This window comes from Chrysochloris asiatica, unplaced genomic scaffold (genome assembly GCF_000296735.1).
Source record: "Chrysochloris asiatica unplaced genomic scaffold, ChrAsi1.0 scaffold00374, whole genome shotgun sequence".
In the NCBI taxonomy this organism is placed as follows: Eukaryota; Metazoa; Chordata; class Mammalia; order Afrosoricida; family Chrysochloridae; genus Chrysochloris; species Chrysochloris asiatica.
Genome location: NW_006408892.1, coordinates 617,400 through 638,797, shown reverse-complemented (window position 1 = coordinate 638,797; position 21,398 = coordinate 617,400). Strand labels below are relative to the sequence as shown.

General features: G+C 51.2%; 1 protein-coding gene across 1 annotated transcript in view; it reads left to right on the top strand.

Annotated features, from left to right (window-relative positions):
- The first annotated feature begins 6,565 nt into the window (after positions 1-6,565).
- JAK3 (Janus kinase 3) overlaps positions 6,566-21,398 on the top strand; it is a 20,372-nt gene continuing 5,539 nt past the window's right edge. Inside the window, exons 1-22 of the mRNA XM_006876327.1 lie at positions 6,566-6,749; positions 7,385-7,508; positions 7,824-7,935; positions 8,560-8,705; positions 9,074-9,368; positions 10,899-11,021; positions 11,123-11,280; positions 11,725-11,836; positions 12,097-12,283; positions 12,746-12,873; positions 13,097-13,228; positions 13,699-13,783; positions 14,737-14,864; positions 15,476-15,608; positions 15,689-15,840; positions 15,972-16,122; positions 16,306-16,445; positions 16,536-16,725; positions 17,162-17,286; positions 17,600-17,772; positions 18,771-18,888; positions 19,069-19,179. Of these exons, the coding sequence (XP_006876389.1) occupies positions 6,566-6,749; positions 7,385-7,508; positions 7,824-7,935; positions 8,560-8,705; positions 9,074-9,368; positions 10,899-11,021; positions 11,123-11,280; positions 11,725-11,836; positions 12,097-12,283; positions 12,746-12,873; positions 13,097-13,228; positions 13,699-13,783; positions 14,737-14,864; positions 15,476-15,608; positions 15,689-15,840; positions 15,972-16,122; positions 16,306-16,445; positions 16,536-16,725; positions 17,162-17,286; positions 17,600-17,772; positions 18,771-18,888; positions 19,069-19,179 (3,207 nt within the window). The remainder of the gene's footprint in view (positions 6,750-7,384; positions 7,509-7,823; positions 7,936-8,559; positions 8,706-9,073; positions 9,369-10,898; positions 11,022-11,122; positions 11,281-11,724; positions 11,837-12,096; positions 12,284-12,745; positions 12,874-13,096; positions 13,229-13,698; positions 13,784-14,736; positions 14,865-15,475; positions 15,609-15,688; positions 15,841-15,971; positions 16,123-16,305; positions 16,446-16,535; positions 16,726-17,161; positions 17,287-17,599; positions 17,773-18,770; positions 18,889-19,068; positions 19,180-21,398) is intronic.

The following is a 21,398-nucleotide window of genomic DNA, read 5'->3' as shown; positions in this document are numbered from 1 at the left end:
TGACTCATAGCAATGCTGTACAGGGTTTCCGAGGCTGTAAATCTTTGTGGGAGCAGAGAGCTTCATCTTTCTCCCACGGAACAGCTGGTAGTTTTGAACTGCTGACCCTGAGGTTCGCAGCCTGACTCATAACCACCATGCTACCAGAGCTCTTTTGGTGGTGGTGGTGGTGGTGGTGGTGGTAGTGGGGAATAAATAAATATATAAGGAGCCTTAGTGCTCAGCTGCCAAGACAAAGCTCTGGCAACCTGCTGTCATAAAGACTTGTTTGTTGTTATGTGCCGTGCAGTCGGTTCCGACTCATAGTGATCCTGTACAGGGTTTCTGAGACTGTAAATCTTAAAAAAATAAAAAATTATTGAGGCATATAGGATGCTTTATTTTGAGTTATGTGATAGTTTACATGGGAGAACATTAGCTTCACATTGATCTCATCGTAGATCGTTTCCTTGCCATGGTTACAATCCCCTCCATGGTATGTCTCCACAGGGTATAACCCGCAAGCCTGCCTCCTGGTCATCAGCACACAGGCCCTCTCCCTCTCCGGGTCCAAAGTCCCTAACCGTTCCATCTCTCTGTGTCTTCATCTCTGCCTCCATCGCTGGCATTACCACTTCCCTGGGTAGGGTTCCATTCTCTGCTCTTCTCCCTTAATGGTCCCAGAGACCTCCACCCCTACACTGCAAAGTTAATCTCTTCCCTCCCTTTGCTACAAAAATGTCTACCTTAACATTTCCAGCCCTCACAATCAGTCCTAATAACAATTATTCACCATTGTATTGCAAGAGACCTATCTGCATCTCCTTTCCTCAGCTCCACCTAGACAGATTGAATACTACTCATTGAAGATTCTACCTTCTTCCAGGCCCTCTGGATCTAGGTTCCCGCTTGAAAGCTTGTAAGCCAGTCACTTCTTGCCTCTGTAACAAGCCCCACCCCCACCCCCATTCTGGGTAGCCAAGTTGCCCATCCCTGTCCTCTCCTTGTGTGGAGGGGGTGGGAGTGATCCTCGCTGTGAAGATTTGTTCCCTCTTTTGAGCTACTGCATCTATAAGCGTAGGTCAAGTTCATCAAATTGTATCAGATTACTCTCTTTTTTCCTCTTCTTTCTTCTTCTGGTTGAGCTCTGATCATCCAGCTATTGAAGATAAGTCAAGTGGGTATTGTCTGAAAGTGTGAATGTTCTTGTGCATTTGCCCTCTCTTCTTGTCAGCTGGATGCTTCATGCTCCACTCTAGTCCTCTGTGGCTATCTCACTGACTCTGGGTCCAAGAATCCCAGGTCTTGCCACACTGCTGGCCAGCTAGGTCTCTAGCCAGGTTTACAGGAGACCATTGAACGTTATAGGGCTTAGCTCACAGGTCCACTGCTGCCCTTCCCTCACTTCCCCCTATTGGCAACGAACATGGTCAGCAATCAGAGCGTGTATTCCCATTGGGTCCCAGCCTTCGAAGGAAGTTTGCCCTGACCACTTGCCTTGATGTCTCCTGGGCGAGCCACTTGTTTGTTCTTGTAGTAATCAGCCGATCTGCCTGTATTGTTTTGTATTTTCCTGTCAGCCTTTCTTTCAGGAAGTATCTTCTGGCCTGCTTATCTTTTCAGGTGGAAATTTCCCTTCAGAAAATTCTGGATGCTGTTCAGGAATCCACCTATGGTCTTGGGTAAAACAGAGATTCCGCAGGAAGCCTCCATCACTGGGCACGTTGTAGCCCCATTTTAGGTATTCCAATCAGTTATAGACAGAAGATGGACTTACAAGCTTTCTATGGTGATATTTCTGGCTATTCCTTTCTCTCCCCCTCCAGTGTCTATTTTATAGTGTTATGCCAGGGAAACCAAGATTCAAAAGACAGAAGCTGTAAATCTTTATGGGAGCAGAAATCCTTATCTTTCTCCCACAGAACAGCTGGTAGTTTTGAACTGCTGACTTTAAGGTTTGCAGCCTGATTCGTAACCACTAGGCTACCAGAGCTCTACAGCTGAAGTAAACCCTATCAGGCAGTTCTCTGTCACATGGGGTCACTATGAGTCACAAACAGACTCAAGAGCTCCTAACAACAACACATGTATATGTGACAAAATGACATTTCAATAGTCTTCACATGGACCGTTCAGTGACATTAATTATGTTCAATCATTACCATTATTCACTCCCAAATGCCTCCATCACTCTTAACAGAAGCTCAAGGTCCCCTAAACATTGAGTCCTCTTCCCCTTCTTCTATCCCACCTTCCCCCGTACCAGTCACTGGTATCCATCTAGTTAACCTCGACTTCATGGCGACCTCATGTGTGTCAGAGTAGAACTGTCCTCTGTAGGGTTTCCAATAGCGGCTGTTTGGGAACTAGAACCCTAGGCCTTTCTTTTGAAGTCTCTCTGGGTGAACTTGAACCTTCAGCTTTTTGGTCAGAAGCAGAATATGTTTACTCATTGGGCTCCCCAGGGGTTTAAACTCACTCCTGGTAAGCACCAATACATTCTGGTCTCTAAATACCTTCTGATCATTTCAGAGTCACAAAGGAGAATGAATTTGACCTTTGTTTGGGTCAACTTCCCCTCTTCCTTCCTGGGCAAATTCAGCCCAAGCGTGCAAAATTGTTTCCACTGGGTGCCCAACCCACACTTGCCACACAGAGTTAAACTAATGTCTGAGAAGCCAAGACCCCACTGGGACCCCACTGGCTGCAGGTCTGAGCCCTGCTGAAACTGTTGTGTGACCTGGGCCCCCTCCGACACTGTCATGACTGCCCCTGGGGTGTCTTGCAGCCTGACCAGACAGGACTGCTGCTGTAGAGGCTTCCGGAATATTCTGCCCCTCCCTAGCAGAGTCTTCTTGCCTCCCTGCCCCCACCTCCCACAAGGCCCAGACTTTCCGTAAATGACAGCGGCTCAGGAAGCCAAGGGGCCCACACAGGAAGGAGCCAGTGGGACTTTCCTCCTGTCACTGCCTGACTCCGAAGTTGATGAGTGTTGTCACCTGCCAGGTAAGTGCTGTCTGATTTGGGCCAGGCAGTGGGGGTGGGCAGCAGGAGCTGGAGGTGGCAGGGCTGGTGAGGGTGCTGAAGAGATAAAGGGAGCCTCCCCACCTAGAAGACATGACATAAGGTTTCAAGCTATTCTTCCCTCTTGAACAGTGGCTTTGTCCTGCATAATTTAATCTTATAGGCCCTGGCTGGGTCATTTCCAGTCTCGCAGTCCCTAGGAAATAGTTCTCAGTCCTGGATCTCTGAGACCCTGGATCACAGCTCAGAGCGACCAAACCTTTGTCTGGTTCTGATGGGTTTCCTGGAGTGCCAGACTTTCACTGTGAAAACAGGGGTGTCTTCTGGGCCCCAGCACTACTTCTGACATTTTTGGTTTTACTATTTTAACACTTATATTAATGTAAGATTTACAAAATTCTTTTGGAGTCCCTGGGTGATACAAATGGTTCACTTCTAGCCAAAAAGATTAGTTGTGTGAATCAAAAAGTGTTCCTTCAAGACCAGCCTAGTGATCTGCTTCTGAAAGGACTCCAGCCTTGAAAATCCTACAAAGCAGTTCTACTCAGCACAAGGGGGGTGGCCAGGTAGTCAGAAGTGCCTCAACGAGGCACTACAACAATCACTATGACAATAATGAAAAGGAAGATTTTTTTGTTTCAGGTGCCAGTTTTAAACACAGTTTTATTTAAGACATGCATTTTCCACTTGCAATACAATTCCAACACTTACAGTAGAACTGCCCCCATAGGGTTTCCAAGGCTGTAAATCTTTATGGAAGCAAACATACATCTTTCTCCTGGGAAGCAGCCCGTAGGTTCAAACTGGTGACTTTTTGGCCAGGTGCTTAACCATTGAGCCACTAGGGCTCATAATGTACAATGTTATTTTTTTTTCCTCTACACATATTCCACAGTCAAGCATTGAGAATGCCTAGAAATTTAGCCTAGCAGCTTAGCATTACAACTGCCACTGAATTTGCTATATATAAATTGAGGTTCTTCAGTTTCTTACTGTAGAATAATACTAAGGTTTGCTAAGATTTAAAAAATATATTATCTTTTTTTTTCAATGTTTCGGGAAAGACAAGAGAGTATGTGGCGTGGTTCCTATGAGGTAATGAACGGAGGGAACCCACTTGGCTGTTAGAATCAGGGTAGTGGTTGCTGCTGTTGGGGTATTGGGGCCAGGGGGGGGGGGAAATCCCTACGCTTCTAGGGCTGGGATGTTCTGATTCCTGGTATGGACACTGGGGACACCTTTTGGAAAGTTCTCATTCCTCTATGTTCTTCCTTTCAGATTACTGTCCTTGGGCTCTTTCATGGCAGGTTTAGCTGACATTTTTCAAGGGCTCATTGGGCACATGGTCAAGGATGACAGAGGTTAAATGGCTGACACGTTGGGCCAGGACTGAGTTCAGCAAAGCACCTCACCCTCATTGGAGCCTGGGGAGTCAGCTCATTTCACAGCCATGAATGCTGAGGCCCAGAGGGTGGGGTCATCACATCAGACCTGGCTCCTGACAGCCCCATGTACAACTGAACCAAACATTACCCTGTTTCATGTCACTCCATCACCATTGCTATGTTTGACTCTATTGTTAAGGACACCGTGTGTCCTTGGTTTCGCTGACCCTCACTGTCTCTGATTCTCTATTAGCCACCATGTCCTTTTCCATTGATTGGTCTTGTTCAATGATGTGTCCAATGTTCTAGTGACAACTCACCATCCTCTCTTCTAAAGAACAGCCTAGTTGTAGTTCTTCTAATGCTGATATACTTGTTCTCCTGGAAATCCACAGTATTTTCAGTATTCCTTACCAACACCACAAGGGAAAACCCTGTGGGATATGGGGGGCCTGAGATTGGAACGTGGAGCCTGGGATCTTCAACTGCCCCCCGCACCAAGTGAATATTCCAGTGTTAAAATCCCTTGATGCCAACCCCTGAAGTCTTGTTGGAACCCTGGTGACTCAGTAAAGTGCTCAGCTGCTAACTGAAAGTTTGGCTGTTCAAACCCACCATCTGGCAAAGATGGCGAGACTTTGTCTTCTGTGCTTTGGACATATTGTCAGGAAGGCTAGTCCCTGGAGAAGGACATCACACTTGGAAAAGTGGAGGGTCACTGAAAAACATGATGGACTGACAGAGTGGCAACAGCAGTGCGCTCAGACGTAACAACAATTGTGAGAATCACACAGTACCAGAAAGTATTTTCGTTTGTTGTGCATAGGGTTATTATGAATCAGAACTGACTCAAAGACATCTAACAACAACTGTGTTCTTTCGGGTCACTTGGAGTTTGGTTTGACTTAACAGCAATGGATTTGGTTTTTGGTTTGAGGATCTTTTTTTTTTTTTTTAATGTATTATGAATTATGTGATAGTTTACATGGGAGAACATCAGTTTTACATTCATCCTTTAGTATATAATTTCATTGCTATGGTTACAATCCCCCCCATGCATCATCAACCATCCAAAGGGTATACACTACAAGCATGCCCCCCATTCATCAGCACACAGCCCCTCTTCCTCTCTTGTGTCTGAAGTCCCCAACAGCTCCATCTCTCCACATCATCATCTCTGCCTCCATCTCAGGCATCACTGCTTCTCTGGGTAGGGTCCCGCTCTCCGCTCTTGGTTTGAGGATCTTTTTGTGGGTCAAAGTTTTTATCCAAATTCTTTTTGGAGTCAAGTCCAGTGTATCCTGCCCACCTTCTCCCCTTTACTTACTGGACTTGAGGACCAATGAGGACCCTGAGCTCTAAGTCTCCTCAGGCTGAGAAAACTAAAGGTTGGGAGGTGTTAGGGGTCTAGGGGTAGAAGTGGCTTTCTTCTGAATTGACCCATGGTGGGCTTTCCATACAGGGTCCTGAGGTAGAGAAAAGGAAGATACTTGAAAGGCTAAATGAGGGTTGATGAATGGGACAGTGAGACAGAGATGATGGACAAAGAGACAGATGCAGAGACCCCACTGGATCCTCCCCCAGGTCCAGCTCCCAGGACAGGCATTACACCAGACCTAGGAGTCTCCAGCCCTAGATATGCTTGAGCCTCCTACAGGGAGTGACAGCTGCTCCTGTCCCCTCACTCGCTTGCACATGTGGGTACACCAAGCCAGCACCTACCTGCTTCCTGGTTGGGCAAACATGTCCATCTGCAATCAATTGCTCATGCTTATGTGGGGCATAGGCTGGGCTAGGGGAAACTGAAGCTGCCTGGGACACTCACAAGTATGTTGGGTGTGAGTTCATAGAAACCTGGGCGCAGAATGCCCTCCAGCCTCCAGTTCAGCACTCATGTAGGAGTTATGGTTCCGTGTACACTCAGCTCCATCTTTCCCTCCTTGTCTTTGATTCTCTTTGTCTCTTCATCTGTATCTTTCTGTCTCTTTTTTCTGTGTGTGTCTCTCTGTCTTCTTCAATCTCCTAGTTCCATCTTGGCTCCATCCCTGAAGTATCTCTGCCCACCTGCTCACCCTCATTTGCAAAGAAGTCCAGCGTCTTCTGTCCATGGACAGGTTGGTGTCCAGGCCAACACTCGGGGGGGCTGTGTCTCTCTGTGTTCCAGGCAGGCTGCATTCATGGCACCCCCGAGCGAGGAGACGCCTCTGATCTCTCAGCGTTCCTGCAGCCTCTCATCCTCAGAGACTGGCGCCTTGCATGTGCTGCTCCCCCCAAGGGGCCCAGGACCCCCTCTGCGGCTATCCTTCTTCTTTGGGGATCACTCGGCTGAGGAGTTGTGCGTGCGGGCTGCCAAAGCTAGTGGTGAGTGCACTTGGCCAGGGATGGAGGGAGGGGGGCTCTGGGAAGCAGCTGCAAGAGGCAGACTGGAACTGAAGCTTTGAGGGATGAGTAGGAATTTGGTAAATTTCTACTGGTATTTAAGTGTTCAGCTCCTAGTCTAAAGGTCAATAGTTTGAACCAGTGGCTCCTCCGGAGAAACATGTGACAGACAGTCTGCTGCTGTAAAGATTCGAAGCCTTGGAAACCCTGGGGGACAGTTGTACTCTGTCTTATAGAAATGCTGTAAGTCAGAATCCACTTGATGACAACAGGTTTGGTTTCACGGGAGGAAGATACACAGGGTGAACCTCTAGGCTAAAAGGAAGGTCATGTGTGAAGTCTCAGGTGTGGTAACACAAAAAGGCAACCACTGGTCATCTCTTGAGGAAAATGTAGTGGGAGGAGGTGGTCTGGGGAGAGGGGCAGGGAGCCTTGAAAACCATACTGAGTGGTTTCTTTCCTGAGGGAGCCCCGGAGAATGTGTGAACAGGGGTGGGATATGGTGTCAAGTCTAAAGATGAGGAACAAACCAGTGGCACTGCGTGGGGTGGCCCTGGCAGTCATTCTGGGGACAGGTGGGACAACTCAGAAGGCAGTTGACAGGGTTGTCCCTACAGGAATCCTGCCCGTCTACCATTCCCTCTTTGCCTTGGCCACCGAGGATCTGTCCTGCTGGTTCCCCCCAAGCCATGTCTTCTCCGTGGAGGACGGGGATACTCAAGTCCTGGTCTACAGGCTTCGGTAGGAAATGTTCCCTTTCCTCCTGAAGGTGTAGGCTAAAATGATATCCAGACCTGAAACCTTCTGCAAAGGTTTTAGGAGATGGAAGATCAAAATGACAGTTGACCCTACAATGTTGTACCTCCTGGTGTCCCCTGGGTGGACCTGACCAGATGAGGGAACAGAGGCTAGAGAGGGTGGGTCTCTTGCCCAAGGTCACACAGAAAGTCAATGACACAACCCACATTTGAAAAGGCCTCCACAACTCTCACCACACTCCTACCCATGCGGAGAACACAATGTTCCACAACCCCAAGACTCTCCCCCTGTCTGCAGCTTTTACTTCCCCAACTGGTTTGGGCTGGAGAAATGCCACCGCTTTGGGCTACGCAAGGATTTAGCCAGTGCCATCCTTGACCTGCCAGTCCTGGAACATCTCTTCGCCCAGGTGAGACTCTCTAGGGGCTTGGTCAGGGTTTGAGGTCAGTAGGGCAACACCAGGACTTGCAGCTAGGTGGCCTCTGCTGACCCTTCCTATGACAATCTACGGTTGGGGCTCAGCCTAGAGTTGGGGATCAACCTAAGGGTGGGGGGGTCACATAAGGACTTGTGATTGTGTGACATCTGCTGACTCTCCCTGGGACAGGCCAGGATTGGAGGATAGCTTTGGGTGGGGCTCAGCCTTGGGGTGGGAGTCAGCAGAGCATCGGCAAGACTCATGGTTGGGTGGCATCAGCTGACCCTCCCTGTGGTAATCTAAGGTTAGACATTAGCACTGGGTTGGGGGTCAGCTCTTGGCTAGGATCAGCAGGGCCATACCAGGGCTCATGGTTGTGGGGGTCTTGGTTGACCCTTTGCATCCCAGGGATGAGAGTCAGCTCAGAGTTCAACTCAGGGTGGGAAGTCAGTCAGCTCTGGGTTGAGGGTTAGCAGGCTCACATCAGGATTCATAACTGGGCAGCCCTGACTGTTCCTCCTTGTGGTAACCTGGGGTGGGGGACAGCTCTGGGTTGGGGGTCAGGGACTCTTGGTTGATCAGCCTTAGCTGACCCTCCCTATGGATGGCACCCAGCGGCGCAGCGACCTGGTGAGCGGTCACCTCAAGGTGGGACTCAGCCTCATGGAGCAGGGTGACTACCTCAGCCTGTCAGTGCTGGATCTAACACAGATGGCATGGGAGAAGGCCCAGTTGCCAGAGAAGCTGCTTCAGACCGTCAGGTGAGGGTCCAGGCAGCTGTGGGTTTCATTCTGGGTTTCTTCAGGAGACCTCAAAGGGCTGTTCTCCCACAAGCCTGCAGGGGTGATCATGCGTCCCAGGGTCCGCCCCTACCTCTGGCCCACAACGTCAGCTTGAACTGAACTAGGCTCGGCCTCCCTGCACTTGGAAGCACTGCTGTCCTCTTATGGCCCCGCCCCAAGCTTAGGTCCTACCCCGACTCCAATTCCTGAGTGTGTTGCTTTGAGTCCCTGTGTTCCCCCAGGGATCCCTCCCCACCCCCACACGGGCTCCTCAGCTATGAGATACGGCTTTATGAGCGTCCTCTCTGTCCCTGAGGGAACTCACACCGAGACCCCTCCCTCTGCAGTTACAAGACCTGCCTGCCGCCCAGCCTGCGCCACCTTATCCAAGGCCTCAGTTTCGTGACACGGAAACGCATTCGGAGGACAGTGCTCCAGGCCCTGCGCCGTGTGGCTGCATGTCAAGCCGACAGGCAATCGCTCATGGTCAAGTACATCATGGATTTGGAGCGGCTAGACCCGGCGGGACTCTCGGAAACCTTCTGCGTGGGCCTTCCGGGGACTTCCAGCAGCCAGGACCAGAAGGGGTTGCTGACTGTGGCTGGAGGCAGCGGCATTGCCTGGAGCTTCGGAGAGCACGAGGTGGGGCGTGGCGCAGGGCGGGACTAAGAGGGAGGATGGGCCAAGAGAAGAGGGGACTGAATGAATGAGCAGGGCTCAGGGTGGGGCAGACAGGGGACTAGGAGAGTGGGCGGGGATAACCGTGAGGGTGGGGCTGAGAACCCAAAGGACTTAGAGCTAGAAGAGTCCTGGTGTGGCGCTGTAGGATAAGCCACAAGGTTGGCGGTTCGAACCCACCAGCAGCTCCTTGGAAACCCTATACAGGGTCGCTATGAGTCGGAATCAACTCCGCGGCACTTAACAATAAAAATAGGCAGGAGACAGGTTGGGTGAGAGAGGCTCTGGGTGGGTGTGGGTAGTGTGGGCGGGTCTAGAAAGGAGGGCGTACTAGGAGGGGGCGTGACTCGTGGCTGGGCTAATTGTTTTTAAGTGTCGTCTAGTCGGTTCCGACCCATAGCGACCCTGTATCGATAGGGTTTCCAGAGAATGGCTGTTGAGTTTGAACTGCCGACCTTGCAATTCAAACCCATCTTGCAGTCAAGTATGTTCTTGTTAAATGCTGTAAAGTCCGTTCTGACCCATAGTGAGCCTGTATAGGGTTTCTGAGGAGCAGCTGGTGAGCTTGAACCGCCGACCTTAGGGTTCAAACCGACTTTGCAGTCCAGCGTTTTAACCCACAGCACCACACCAGGACTCCTCGAATCGGTTCTAACTCATAGCGACTGATGGGTTTGAAACACCGATTTTGTGGTTGGCAGTCTAGTGCTAATCGTGCAGCGCCACACCAGGAGTCCCAGAAACTCTAGAGAGGGTCACTATGAGTTGGTACCGGAACCGACTCAACAGCACTTAACAATAACTTTACGAGGGGATTTCAAAAAGTTCGTGGGAAACGGAATTAAGAGAAAATGCAAAATTTCCACGAACTTTTTGAAACTTCCTTGTGTATGGGTGCAACTAAACTAAGGAGTCTCGGTGAGGGCGTGGCTCATAGTTGTTGTGAAGTGCCGTCGAGTCGGTTCCCACCCATAGCGATCCTGTATAGGGTTTCCGAGGAGCAGCTGGTGAGCTTGAACCACCGATCTTGCAATTCATAGGGCTTTGCAGTCTGGCGCATAAACCCACAGAGTCACACCAGGACTCCGTGGCACATAGGGAAGAATTTAAAAAGGAGTCTGGCTTCTGGAAGAAAAAAGGGCTTGGGAGGGTTGGGGTTGGGAGATGGGGCATAACTTGGGACGGGGTGGGGCTCACAGGGACATCTCTTTGGGGTCTGTGGGATTCAGAGGTGGGCGTAGGATAGTGGAGGTAGTTTTCTCGGACTGGCAGAGAAAAGGACGAGGAACTTGACGGGGTGGGGGTAGGATTGAAAAAGAGGCGGTTAATGAGAAGGGTGAGGTGGGAGGGATAAACGGGGGTAGGGAGTGGGGTGAGAGAATCTAGGCGGCAGGAATTATGGAAAGGTCGGGTGGAAGGAGGCGGGGCTGAGAAGGATGGGGTGGGGTTCCAAGCGATACTGGGGACCTAGCCGAGATTCTCCCTCCCCACTAGACCCTCCAGCCCTTCTGCGACTTTCCCGAAATCGTTGACATCAGCATCAAGCAGGCCCCGCGCGTGGGCCCGGCTGGGGAGCATCGCCTGGTCACCGTCACCAGGACGGACAATCAGATCCTGGTGGGTGTCTGAGCCCCCTTCCTTTCCGCCTTTCCATGAGGGCAAGGCCGGGAGACCAGCCCCATCTCACCACGGTGGGCGCTGATGCGGATCCCGTACAGGAGGCCGAGTTCCCGGGGCTGCCGGCGGCGTTGTCTTTTGTGGCGCTCGTGGACGGCTATTTCCGGCTAACCACAGACTCCCGACACTTCTTCTGCAAGGAGGTGGCACCACCGCGGCTGCTGGAGGAGGTGGCCGAGCAGTGCCATGGCCCAATCACGTAAGAACCTCTTAAGCAGTCAAACCCACCCGGTCCCCATCCGGGGCCACCAAGTCACTCCCTTTCTCAGCTTCTTTGTTCCCTCTTCCTGGGCTTGTCCAAGGAACCCTAGATAAGCGGTCGGGCGCTTGGAACTGAGCGTGGTACAAATTGAAGTTCCTGGTACCTAGTTGGGACTCATTGAGGCTGGGGCTTCGCATCCGCAGACCCCCGCTCTGACCGGCGTCTTAGAGCCATTTCCTGGGGTTTCACCAGGTTTCACTTGCCTCCAGTTTTTCAATCCCTAAAGCGTTTTGTCTCATTTTACAGATGAAGGAAGAACTGTTAGCTCACAAGAGCCCAGGTCCCCATAGTGATCCAGATTTTAACCTAGTCTGACCTTCTTTCTCTATCTTTGATACTTTCCCTCCCCCACTGCTATTTCCCACCCACCTGTTTCCACAGACTGGATTTTGCCATTGACAAGCTCAATGCAGGGGGCGCATTCCCTGGCTCCTACATTCTCCGCCGCAGCCCCCAGGATTTTGACAGTTTCCTCCTCACTGTGTGTGTCCAGGTTCGATCCTTAGTTTTCCTCCCCTACCCTGAGGGTCCACCCTCTAGTGGCTATGAGGACAGAACAGGCTATCTGGAGAGAAGGACATAAAAGATGTGACCATAACTGCTTAGTGACTATGGGGGAGGAACAGCATTCTCTGTGGTGGGAACAGCATATACAAAGGCCTAGAGACTAGAATAAGCTCTGGGTACTTAAGGAAGAGGGAGCCAGGGGGAGGCTGATGCTCACTCTCATTCAGAGACCACTCCCCTCTGCAGACGCCCCTTGGCCCCGATTACAAGGGCTGCCTCATCAGGCGAAACCCCACTGGAACCTTCTCCCTGGCTGGCCTTGGCCGGCCCCACAGTAGCCTTCGAGAGCTTCTGGCAGACTGTTGGGATGGTGGACTGCATGTGGATGGTGTTGCACTGAAACTCACTTCCTGCTGCCTTCCCAGACCCAAAGGTGAGCTCCCTCTCTCCCTGTATCTGAGTGATCCGGAACCTCTAACTTTCTGTGTCTGTTAGAACTTTATGTGGCAAGCGGAAGAAACTACAGGCTTCCTTCAGGCATAGCTGAATCCAGGAACAGCTGGAACCTGGAGATGTTATAAAGCATAGCCTCTCTTCATCTCTTACGTCTTCTGGGTGAATTTCACACACAGGCATTTTAGATAGGACAACTCTGCGATATGAGTTCTCTAAAGTATCCCAGACTGAGTCCTGGTTATCAGAAACTCTGTTCATTGCTGCCGCTGTGGGGCTCCTTTCCTCCCTGTCTCACATCCCCTGCCCTTACCAGGGTTTTCTAGGATGACTTTTCAAATAAATCACATGCCCCTGAGTCGGCTTCTGGGAGGGGCCACCAAATGAAAACAGGTAGTAATCCTTGGGGACATTTCACTTGTGACCTCTGATTTCCTCATAGAAAAGTCCAACCTGATTGTGGTCCGAGGAGGTTGCAGCTTGCCCACGTCGTCCACCATTCAGCCCCAATCCCAATGCCAGTTAAGCCAGATGACGTTTCACAAGATCCCCTCTAACAGCCTGGAGTGGGTGAGGGGTCTTGGGGGGTGGGAATGGAGTGGGACCTCACTGTCTGGGGTTCCAAGACCTGGGTCTGCACCCATCTCTGCTGTGTGACCTCAGGCACATGATATAAACTTCCTATGCCTCAGTTTCTCTACCTGAAAATGAGATCAGTGCCTAGGCTTTGCTCAGGGAACTGGGGACTGGGAGCCCTCTCATGGGTCCCTCCTGCTGCTCCTTCTCCCCTTAGCATGAGAACCTGGGCCACGGATCCTTCACCAAGATTTACCGGGGTCATCGTCATGAGGCTGTGGATGGGGAGGTCTGGGAGACTGAGGTTCTGCTCAAGGTGATGGATGCCCAGCACAAGAACTGCATGGAGGTGAGGGGGAGGGACAGAGTGGGTCTTCGGGACCAGAGGCCAGGGCTCAGAGAAGTTTAAAAACACTAAGCGTGTAAAACAATAGAAGCGTAGTAGCCAGGGCATCTCTAAACCAAGCAATATGGAAGAGTCAAGCCCAACAGAAAGTGTACCAGGCAGAGGAACAAGTGCAAAAGCCCTGGGGTAGCAAGGTTGGAGAAGAGCTAGGGAGGGGAAAAGGGTGTGTGTGGATGGAGATAGCTGCAGGGACTAGATCCTGAACCTCCCATTTGCGTTAAAGAAATCAAGACAGATTCTAGGGGAACATCTGTCCTCCAACAGAAAATCATTAGATAGGGAAATATTGGCACTAATGGTGGGCCCCAGGGGTGAAAGGAAACCAGCGGTCAGGCGGCTGTCCCCTTAGGCAAGTTTGCAAATAGCCAAGTTTGGGGTCCACATATTCGTCTCTCTCTCCTTCCCTCCCCCAGTCATTTCTAGAAGCAGCAAGCTTGATGAGTCAGGTGTCCTATCAGCATCTTGTGTTGCTCCACGGCGTGTGCATGGCTGAAGACAGTGAGAAAGCACCCCCGTTTGCCAGCTCCTAGTCCCACCCAAGCCCCAGACTGCTTCTCTCCCCACTGGACCCCTACATGGCAGCACCAACAGATGGAGCCCATGACCACCACTGAATGTCACCCTGCATTCATTCCTCCTTGGGCTGTGGCTCCAGATTCCACCAATACCCACCCCCAAAGATGTTTTGGGTTGGACAGTCCTGAGTTTCAGTCTCATTTTTGCTGTGCACCCATTCTCCAAGACTTGGTTTCATCCTTAGATTAGTTTAGCTGCAATTCAGCCAAATGGGTCAGAAAATAGGGACACAACATAAAGTCAGGGGGAATAGTAGAGATGATATCAGAGCTGGCACCTTAAAGATTGAGTCGGAATTCACCAGGAAGGGATGGACAGCATAGAATGTGACAGACTGGGGCTGTGTGATAAATAATCAGTGAGTGATGAGGGCAGCTTAGGGAATCACCAAAGGTCAGAAGAAGCTGTTGACTCATCCTCAAGGTTTTCACAGCTTCTGAGTGGGCCAGGGAGGTGGTCAGGTCAGCAGGGGGGCTAGACTACAGAGGGCCAAACAGGCTTCAAGGAGTCTAGGGAGGATACTGGGACATGGTCTGAGCAGGAACAAGTGGCCTTTAAAGGATGTGTAGGAGTTGGCGTTCTAAGGTAGGAAAGTAAGGATAAATCAGACTTAAGGAGAGGAAGAGGGATGCTCTAGGCAGAGGGACCAACCTACAAAAAAAGCTGCAAGTGAGGTAGAGAGTGAGCTTGGTACCTTGCAGGCATCTCAGTCAAATATTTTAGAGATGGAAGGCAGTAAAGGGGATGAGGACTAGGATGGAGATGCTGGAGATGAAGAGTCAGAGAAGAGTTCGGACTGAGCTTGGTTGGGGACAGAATATGCTGACTACAAGTCCAGTCCAGCCTTACACTCCTATTCTCCCTGCCACCACTAGGCATCATGGTGCAAGAGTTTGTGCACCTGGGGGCGCTGGATACATACCTGCGCAAGCATGGCCACCTGGTGCCAGCCAGCTGGAAGTTGCAAGTGGTCAAGCAGCTGGCCTATGCTCTCAACTACCTGGTGAGTACCGTTTTGCCTCTTCAACCCTCCATTCACAGGAAAGCTGCTTCTGGGTGGAAAGACAATTTGGGAAGGATGCCAGGGGAAGCATTTTAGGTTGAGGAAACAGCATGTATACAAACTGAGAACAATTGGTCATCCTTGGAGCCAAAAATTGCGGGGGTGGGAGTAGTAGAAGAGATATTGGAGTTGGGGCCTTGAAGATTGAGTTGGAGTTCACCAGGAGGAGAAAGGAAGGACTTCATTTCCTTCTGCAAATGCTTGTAAGTTAGGTGTGCTTCATGTCCTGGGACTCCTCAGGCAGTTCATTTGGCAGGAAACCAGACCATAAAGCGTAGAAGAGACAGCTCACGGAAAGAGTGGGCAAGGTCCGAATCTGAAGGGCCTCAAATACCAGGCTGATTTTGTCCTAAAGGCAGTGGGGAGTTACAAGGGAGTGTTTAAGAAGGGGAGGGACACCACCAGGTCAGCATGGGGGCTGGATTACAAGGGGCCAGACAGGATGCTGTGAGTCTAGGAAGGTTGACTTTGAAGGATGTATAGGAATTTGCCAGCCAGAATATCCATTCATCAAACTCTCCCCAGCATTCTCCTCTATCTGGTCCATTTAGGAGGACAAAGGTCTCCCCCATGGCAATGTTTCAGCCCGAAAGGTGCTCCTGGCTCGGGAGGGGGCTGACGGAAGCCCCCCTTTCATCAAGCTGAGTGACCCTGGGGTCAGTCCTACAGTGCTAAGCCTGGAGAGTAAGTGCTAGAGGGCATCCGAGGGCAGGGCCTGGTGGGGTGAGGAGATGGATTCCTGACCACCCCTCCCCTGCCCCTAGTGCTCACCGACCGGATCCCCTGGGTGGCTCCTGAGTGTCTCCAGGAGGCCTGGATTCTCGGCTTGGAGGCTGACAAGTGGGGCTTCGGTGCCACAGTCTGGGAGGTGTTCAGCGGGGTCCCCATGCCTATCAGTGCCCTGGATCCTGCCAAGGTCAGAGTTTCCACCTGGCATTGGCCTTGAGAGCCCCCATTTGACAGAAGGGTAGATGAGGCCCTGCTTTCATGAGGGCTGGTTGGGTGATTTTGGCAGCAAAAGTGACCAGTCCCACCTCCCACCCCCAGAAACTCCAGTTCTACAAGGACCAGCAGCAGCTGCCAGCTCCAAAGTGGACAGAGCTGGCCCTGCTGATCCAGCAATGCATGGCCTATGAGCCAGGCCACAGGCCCTCTTTCAGAGCTGTCATCCGAGACCTCAACAGCCTCATCACCTCAGGTATGCACAGGGGGGACAGGGCCAGCTCGAACACCATCATAGACTGCTGCACAGGATACGCATGCACACGTGGATAGTACAAATGCCCAGCCATAGTGCACAGAGAGGGTGAACATGCAGATGGACTCACACAGCTAGTCAGGTCAGGAGCCTAACCTGGTTTGGGATGTACCGTTCCCTCAGATTATGAGCTCCTCTCGGACCCCACACCTAGTGCCCTGGCGCCCCGAGACGAGCTGTGGAATGGTGCTCAGCTGTATGCCTGCCAGGATCCCACGATCTTCGAGGAGAGGCACCTCAAGTACATCTCACAGCTGGGCAAGGTGAGGGGGAGGCGGGGCCCGGCGGGCGGGGCCTTCCCAGAGTAGGCGGGGTAGGGTCCCCAGCCCGCAAACTCCAGCTGCCTCTTCTAGGGCAACTTTGGCAACGTGGAGCTGTGCCGCTACGACCCGCTGGGTGACAACACGGGCGCTCTGGTGGCCGTGAAGCAGCTGCAACACAGCGGGCCAGATCAGCAGAGGGACTTTCAGCGGGAGATCCAGATCCTCAAAGCGCTTCACAGCGACTTCATCGTCAAGTACCGTGGTGTCAGTTACGGCCCCGGTGAGCCACGTCTCAACTGAAGTGTGTGTGTATGTGGGGGGGGACGGACCTTGAGACCCCACGACGTCGATGGACAGGGCACACCTCAGGGATGCGAGTTCGAATCCCAGCTTCAGTCCTTACTAATTTTTTGTTGTTGTGTCTGAGGAGCGACTGGTGAATTTGAACTGCCCACCTTGAGGTTCAAACCAGAACTCCACTATTTAACCTTTCCGAGCCTCAGTTTCCCCACCTGAAAAAGGGTCATTATGAGGTTTAAACGAAATCAGTGCACTGAAGATGCTCTAGAGATTTTAGCGATAAACGTCACTATGGCTAACCCCATTTAACAGACAGCAAAACTGAGGGAGGGCAGGAACCCAGGTCTCCCTGTAAAGGGAGTACGACGGGGCAGGAGACAGGGATGAGCCCCGCGGTGACCCTGGCTCTCCCCTAGGCCGCCAGAGCCTGCGCCTGGTCATGGAGTACCTGCCCAGCGGCTGCCTGCGCGACTACCTGCAGAGGTACCGTGCCCGCCTCGATGCCAGGCGCCTGCTCCTGTACGCCTCGCAGATCTGCAAGGTGCGGTGGTGGGGGGAAGTAAAGGGTAGGATCTGGGGGAACTCAGCCGGTTTCCTCTGAGTGGGAGTCTGCGTAGACTAAAGTAAGGGTGGAAGTTTGGGGTTCAGGTCGGGTTTTGAGGTCTAGGTCGGGCCGGGCTTGGGGTTCAAGTCTCATTTAGGACTCAGGATCAGGAGGGGGGCTTGATAAGGTCAGGGCTGGAGTCTGGGTTGGGCCCTAGGCGGGGATTGGGGTTGGTGCAAGGTCAGGTTTAGGTTCCCCCTGGGTCATTCCTAGTGTGAGTTCCCCCTTCACCCCACCGCGATATCTTCAGGGCATGGAGTACCTGGGCTCCCGCCGCTGCGTGCATCGTGACCTGGCAGCTCGCAACATCCTGGTGGAGAGCGAGGCACACGTCAAGATCGCCGATTTCGGCCTCGCCAAGCTGTTGCCACTTGACAAGGACTATTACGTGGTTCGCGAGCCAGGCCAGAGCCCCATCTTCTGGTGGGGACCCTACCGGCCCACGGCCCACCCCTTCTCCCTAAGCTTCACCCCCAGCCCTGACCCAGTTCCTGCGCTCTTACAGCCAGGATCTCACACCCCTAAGACCACGTCTCTTGACCCCCTTACTCCTACTGCCCTGGACGTTTTTTTTTTTTTTTTCCTCCTGTAGCCTTGTACTAAGGAGCTCTGGTAGCTTAGTGGTTACGAATCGGGCTGCGAACCTTAAGTCAGCGGTTCGAAACTACCAGCCGCTCCTGGGGAGAAAGATGAGGCTTTCTACTCCCGTAAAGATTTACTGTTGTTGTTAAGTGCTGTCGAGTTGGTTCCGACCCATAGCGACCCTGTACAGGGTTTCCGAGGGTTTAAATCTTTACGGGAGTAGACAACCTCATCTTTCTCCCACGGAGCAGCTGGTAGTTTCGAACCGCTGACCTTAAGGTTTGCAGCCCGATTCGTAACCACTACGCTACCAGAACCTTAAGGCCAGCAGATTTACACCCTCGGAAACCCTGTACAGGGTCGCTATGGGTCGGAACCGACTCGACGGCACTTAACAACAACAACAACAATAACATAGCCTTGTACTACCCTCTCTTTCCTAACCCCCTACCCTCATCCCACCCCCTACCTGGGCCCTGGCCACGCTCTCCTCAGGCCCCCACCTCACTTCTGACTCCGCCCCATTCTCTCCTCCCACTCACAGCCCTGGCCCAACCCCACCCACCCTTCATTCTGGCCTCACCCCTTATCCCTGGCTCCGCCCTTCACCCCCTCTAGCTCACCATCCAGGCTCCGCCTATCCAGGTGTTCCCCTGCTCCACAAGCCTGGCCTTGCTCCCTCCTCTCCTACAAGCTTGGAAACTCTCCACTTCCATCCCATAGCCAAGGAAACTGAGACTCCTGGGGATGGGGACTGGCCTCGCTATCCTGCTCTCCCAGTCCACAGGGTCCCGCTCTCGGCCACGCTCTTGCATGCCAAGGCATGTCTGTCCCCTCAGGTATGCCCCCGAATCCCTCTCGGATAACGTCTTCTCGCGCCAGTCAGACGTCTGGAGCTTCGGGGTCGTCCTGTACGAGCTCTTCACTTACAGCGACCGGAGCTGCAGCCCCTCAGCAGTGAGTGGCTCTTGGCCCCTCCTCCTCCTCCCCCCCTCCCCCACGCCCCTTCTCAGCCTGGATCGCTTGCATCCCAGCCTCGTACTCCTTTATCCTGGCTGACCTCCCGCCTACCAAGGGCAGACTCCTCCCCACCACAGAGGGCTCTCCCCCACCGCGGGTGCTCCCTCCTCACTCTAGGAGTTCCTGCGGATGATGGGATGTGAACGAGAGGCCCCGGTCCTCTGCTGCCTCCTGGATCTGCTGGCCAACGGCCAGAGGCTGCCCGCGCCCGCCGGCTGCCCTGCCCAGGTGAGCACCGCAGGGCCTGTCACAGTTGCCCTGATTGGCTCTGGGGTCTCTGTCAAGCAAGCTGGCCCTTGGGCTTCTCCCCCCCCACCCCCCATCCCTTGGGTATGAAGCCAAGGGGAGTCTGGCTTTCACTTTGCTACTAGTTCACCGTACAACAGATCCCAAACACTTTCAGAACTTCCGTTTACTCGTCTCCAAAATGGGAATTTTTGTTGTTAAGTGCAGTCCAATTCATAGCGACCCTGTACAGGGTTTCCAAGGAGCAGCTGGTGGGTTTGAACGGTGGGGTGCGGCCAGAGCAGTACCTGTTACCAAGTACTCCGCTAAGAGTTAGCACACAGTTGTTGTTAAGTGCCGTCGGTAGCGACCCTGTATAGGGTTTGTTTCCGAGGAGCGGCTTGTGAGTGTTAACCTTGGACCTTTCGGTTCAAACGACCTTGCGGTCCTACAGCGCCCCATCAGGATTCATCAATAAATGGTAGTTAACTATAGTGTACACTTACAACTTGGATGCAAATGACTGACATGTAGTTGGTCATTCATAAATGAATTCACCCAGCCCACAGATTTTCATTGACTCCTAACTGTATACTAAGCTCTGTGCTGAGCTCTAAGAAGCAAGCAGGGATCAGAACAGATAGTACCACATCTTCCAATTTTTATTAGGTGCTTTTCAGTCAGTTCCTAGTCATAATGAATGGCCCTATATGTAACAGAACAAAACACTACTAGGTTCTGTGGCAGCACACACTCATTGTTAAGTCAGAACCCTTTGTTGAGGGTCTTCCTCTTTTTCACTGACTCAGTTTCCCAAGGATGGTATCCTTCTCCAGGGGTTGGTCCCTCCTGATAACATGTCCAAAGTATGTGTAAGTCTCTCCAGCTTCACTTTGAAGGAGCATTCTGGCTGGATTTCTTCCAAGACAGATTTGTTCCTTCTTTTTAGCAGTCCGTGGTATATTTCGTATTTCTCACCAACACCGTAATTCAAAGGCATTCATTCTTTTCAGTCTTCCTTCCTAACTTCCACATGGATATGATGTGACTTAAAATACCATGGCTGGGGTCAGGTGCACTTTAGTCCTCAATATGACGTCCTTTTTAATATTTGAATCTTTTGCAGAAGATTTGCCCAATGCAGTATGTCATTTGATTTCTTGACTGATGGATGCATGGGCCTATTGGGCATCTAAGTAAAATGAAATCTTTGAAAACTTCAATATTTCCTGTTTAGTGCTTATTGGTCCAGCATTTTGTTTTCTTCACATTGAAGAATACTGCCATACTGAAGGCTGTAGTCTTGGTCTTCATCAGTAAGTGCTTCAAATCTTTTTCCCTTTCAGTAAGCAAGATTGTGTCATCTGCGTATCACAGGTGGTTAATGAATCTCCCTCTAATCCTGATGCCACATTTTTCTTCATATAGTCCAGCTTCTTGTAGTATTTGCTCAGTATATAGATTGAATAAGTATTATGAAAGGTTACAACCCTGACACACACCTTTCCTGATTTTAAACCAGTTAGTATCCCGTTGTGCTTTTCAAAGGACTGCTTTTAGATCTGTGCACAGCTTCTGCAGGAGCACAATGAAGTGTTCTGGAGTTCCCACGCTTCACACTGTTATTTCTAATTTACCATGATCCACACAGTCAAATGCTTTTACAAAGGCAGTAAAGCACAAGTAAACATCTTTCTGGTATTCTCTGCTTTCAGCTAAGATTCATCTGACATCAGCAATGATATCCCTCATTCGGAATCTTACATTTCTGGCAGCTCCCAGGCAATGTACTTCTGCAACTGTTTTTGAATTCTCTTCAGGAAAATTTTACTTGAGAGTGTGATATTAATCATAATTTTTTAGTTCTGTTGTATTACCTGTCTTTGAAAAAGGCATAAATATAATTCTCTTCTAGTTTGTTGAAACATTTCAATTGGTATTTTGCCAATTCCTGGAGCCTAATTTTTTTTTTTTTTTTAACCAGGGCCTTCAGTGCTGCTTCGTGAAATGGTTGAACATTGACCAATTCTTTTTAGTACAATGACTGTGTATTACTTCCATCTTCTTTGCCCGCTTCCTGTACAATTCAGCATTTTCCCCATAGAATCCTCAATATGACTATTTATTTTAATGCTTTATTGTGAATTATATGATAATTTACATGAGAGGACATCAGCTTCACATTGATCCTGATCAGCTTCATATTGATCCCGTCGTATATC